Consider the following 1,854-nt stretch of genomic DNA (forward strand, 5'->3'; position numbering starts at 1 on the left):
GAAAGGAGTATAAAATTGATAATAAACTTATAGCACAAGTATTAATTCATAATTTTGTAATATGGATATAAAATACCACTATAATCGAAAAAATGTAAATGTATGTACAGTCCAATTATTTATTTGTACAGAACGCATTAATTTACTGGACTCTGATGGCAAGTAATTAAGGTCCATTTAAAATATTTTATTGTCAATTTGTGTGACATATCTATTGTACATATATATATGAATGATATGCAATCTTAAGAATTCAAAATCGTTCAATGTTAAGGTGTATATTTTCTTTATCTTAATTATAAATCTCAAACTCTTAATATCGACACATATTATTCATGAATGCAAAATGAGATGTAACATTAAAATGCAATAAAAGATGAGAACATAGTAAGGTCCCCCCCGAGCGCATTTAAATAAAGTTGAAATTCAAATATCTAAGTTTGTGTAGTGATTTCAGATTATAAAATGTAGAGTGAATGCACACCCAACTTTTGGGCTTAAAACTCGAAAGTCTAGAACAAAAATAAAAATAATAATATAGATAGACAATACTTCTGGTTTTAGGGGCCACTTATTTCACTCGTCAACGCTGTTTCTTTCACTCCCATAAAATGTTTTTGCTGCTCAAGAGAAAGTCAGAAAATACATTAAATTCCAACTAATTAAATATATGATTATCTATATCTTGCAATAATTGCTATATATTCAACTGGAACCTATAGTTCGAGGCATTGGACCTTTCCCCTGGGTTCCTGTGGTCACCATTAATACTACCATAAATTCTACATTTTTCTTTGTACAATCATATATAAATTCTACAAGTTTTATTTAAAGATGTGAATCTTTCTCCCCACCAATGAATTGAATATAAAGTCTCCATTTTTATCGTCTGGGTTCACACTTGGCACATTTCACAATTTCCTCTCACACTCGTACTCATATAAATAGCCCACCATTTCTTTATCTTCCTCTTCATCTCACTCTCAAAAACAGAACCTTATACAAAAATGTCTAAAGCCACTACGTTTTTCGTTGTGCTCCTCCTCCTCTTCTCTCTCTCCTCTGCTGCTCGTCGCGCCCCCACCGCCAACGAGAGCGTGGAAGCCACAAATAAGGTTTGGCGTCAGCAAAATTTTCTCTGCTTCTTTGTTGTATTGCTCATCAGTTCTTGAAGGCCCTATTTGGGTTGAGATTTTAAAATTTTATTTATTATGTTTTGTTGAACAGGTTACTGAAGAAGGAACCCAAGTGGAAGATAGCTGCAAAGGAATTAGTGAAGATGAGTGTTTGATGAGAAGAACCCTCAACGCCCATACCGATTATATTTATACTCAGCAACATAACCCATGAAAATTATCGCTTTCATATATATTTTTTATTGTTAATTATATGAGATATATGTAGGGTTGTGATTATATATATATATGTTCACCATATGATAGTGCCTCTACTTCCCAAATATTTCTCAGTTTGTTATTGTTGTTATTGATAAATATATGATGAAAAATATTCCCACTTGATCCTATGTGTTAAAAGAAATATAATATTCCCAATTCCCCCAAAACTTGGTTCTCTACAATATTATTTAAGCATTGGTTCTTGTTCCTTGTATTTATTTTCTATTGTTTCAGCTGTTTTTGGTATTATCATTCTCCCTCGGTTGATTTAAAAAAAAAAAAATCAGTCTCCCTCGGAAAAGTGAAATCACAGCGACAGAGAAATTGAATGCAGAATTTAGGGGCCTATATATATATATATATATGACGAGATAAATTTCCGCAAGGCACACAGAAGAGATAATGAAAAGAAATAGGGTCACTATATATCATTGGTTAGTTTTTAGAACAATATGCT

At 31.9% G+C, this 1,854-nt stretch overlaps 1 protein-coding gene across 1 annotated transcript; it reads left to right on the forward strand.

Annotated features, from left to right (window-relative positions):
- Window positions 1-761: 761 nt before the first annotated feature.
- LOC131001828 (phytosulfokines 3-like) lies at window positions 762-1,564 on the forward strand. Its single transcript, XM_057928431.1, has 2 exons — window positions 762-1,115; window positions 1,228-1,564. Exons 1-2 carry the CDS (start codon window positions 1,008-1,010, stop codon window positions 1,348-1,350), a joined length of 231 nt encoding a protein of 76 aa, XP_057784414.1. The 5' UTR covers window positions 762-1,007; the 3' UTR covers window positions 1,351-1,564.
- The last annotated feature ends 290 nt before the right edge of the window (window positions 1,565-1,854 follow it).

This window comes from Salvia miltiorrhiza, chromosome 8 (assembly GCF_028751815.1).
Source record: "Salvia miltiorrhiza cultivar Shanhuang (shh) chromosome 8, IMPLAD_Smil_shh, whole genome shotgun sequence".
Classification (NCBI taxonomy): domain Eukaryota; kingdom Viridiplantae; phylum Streptophyta; class Magnoliopsida; order Lamiales; family Lamiaceae; genus Salvia; species Salvia miltiorrhiza.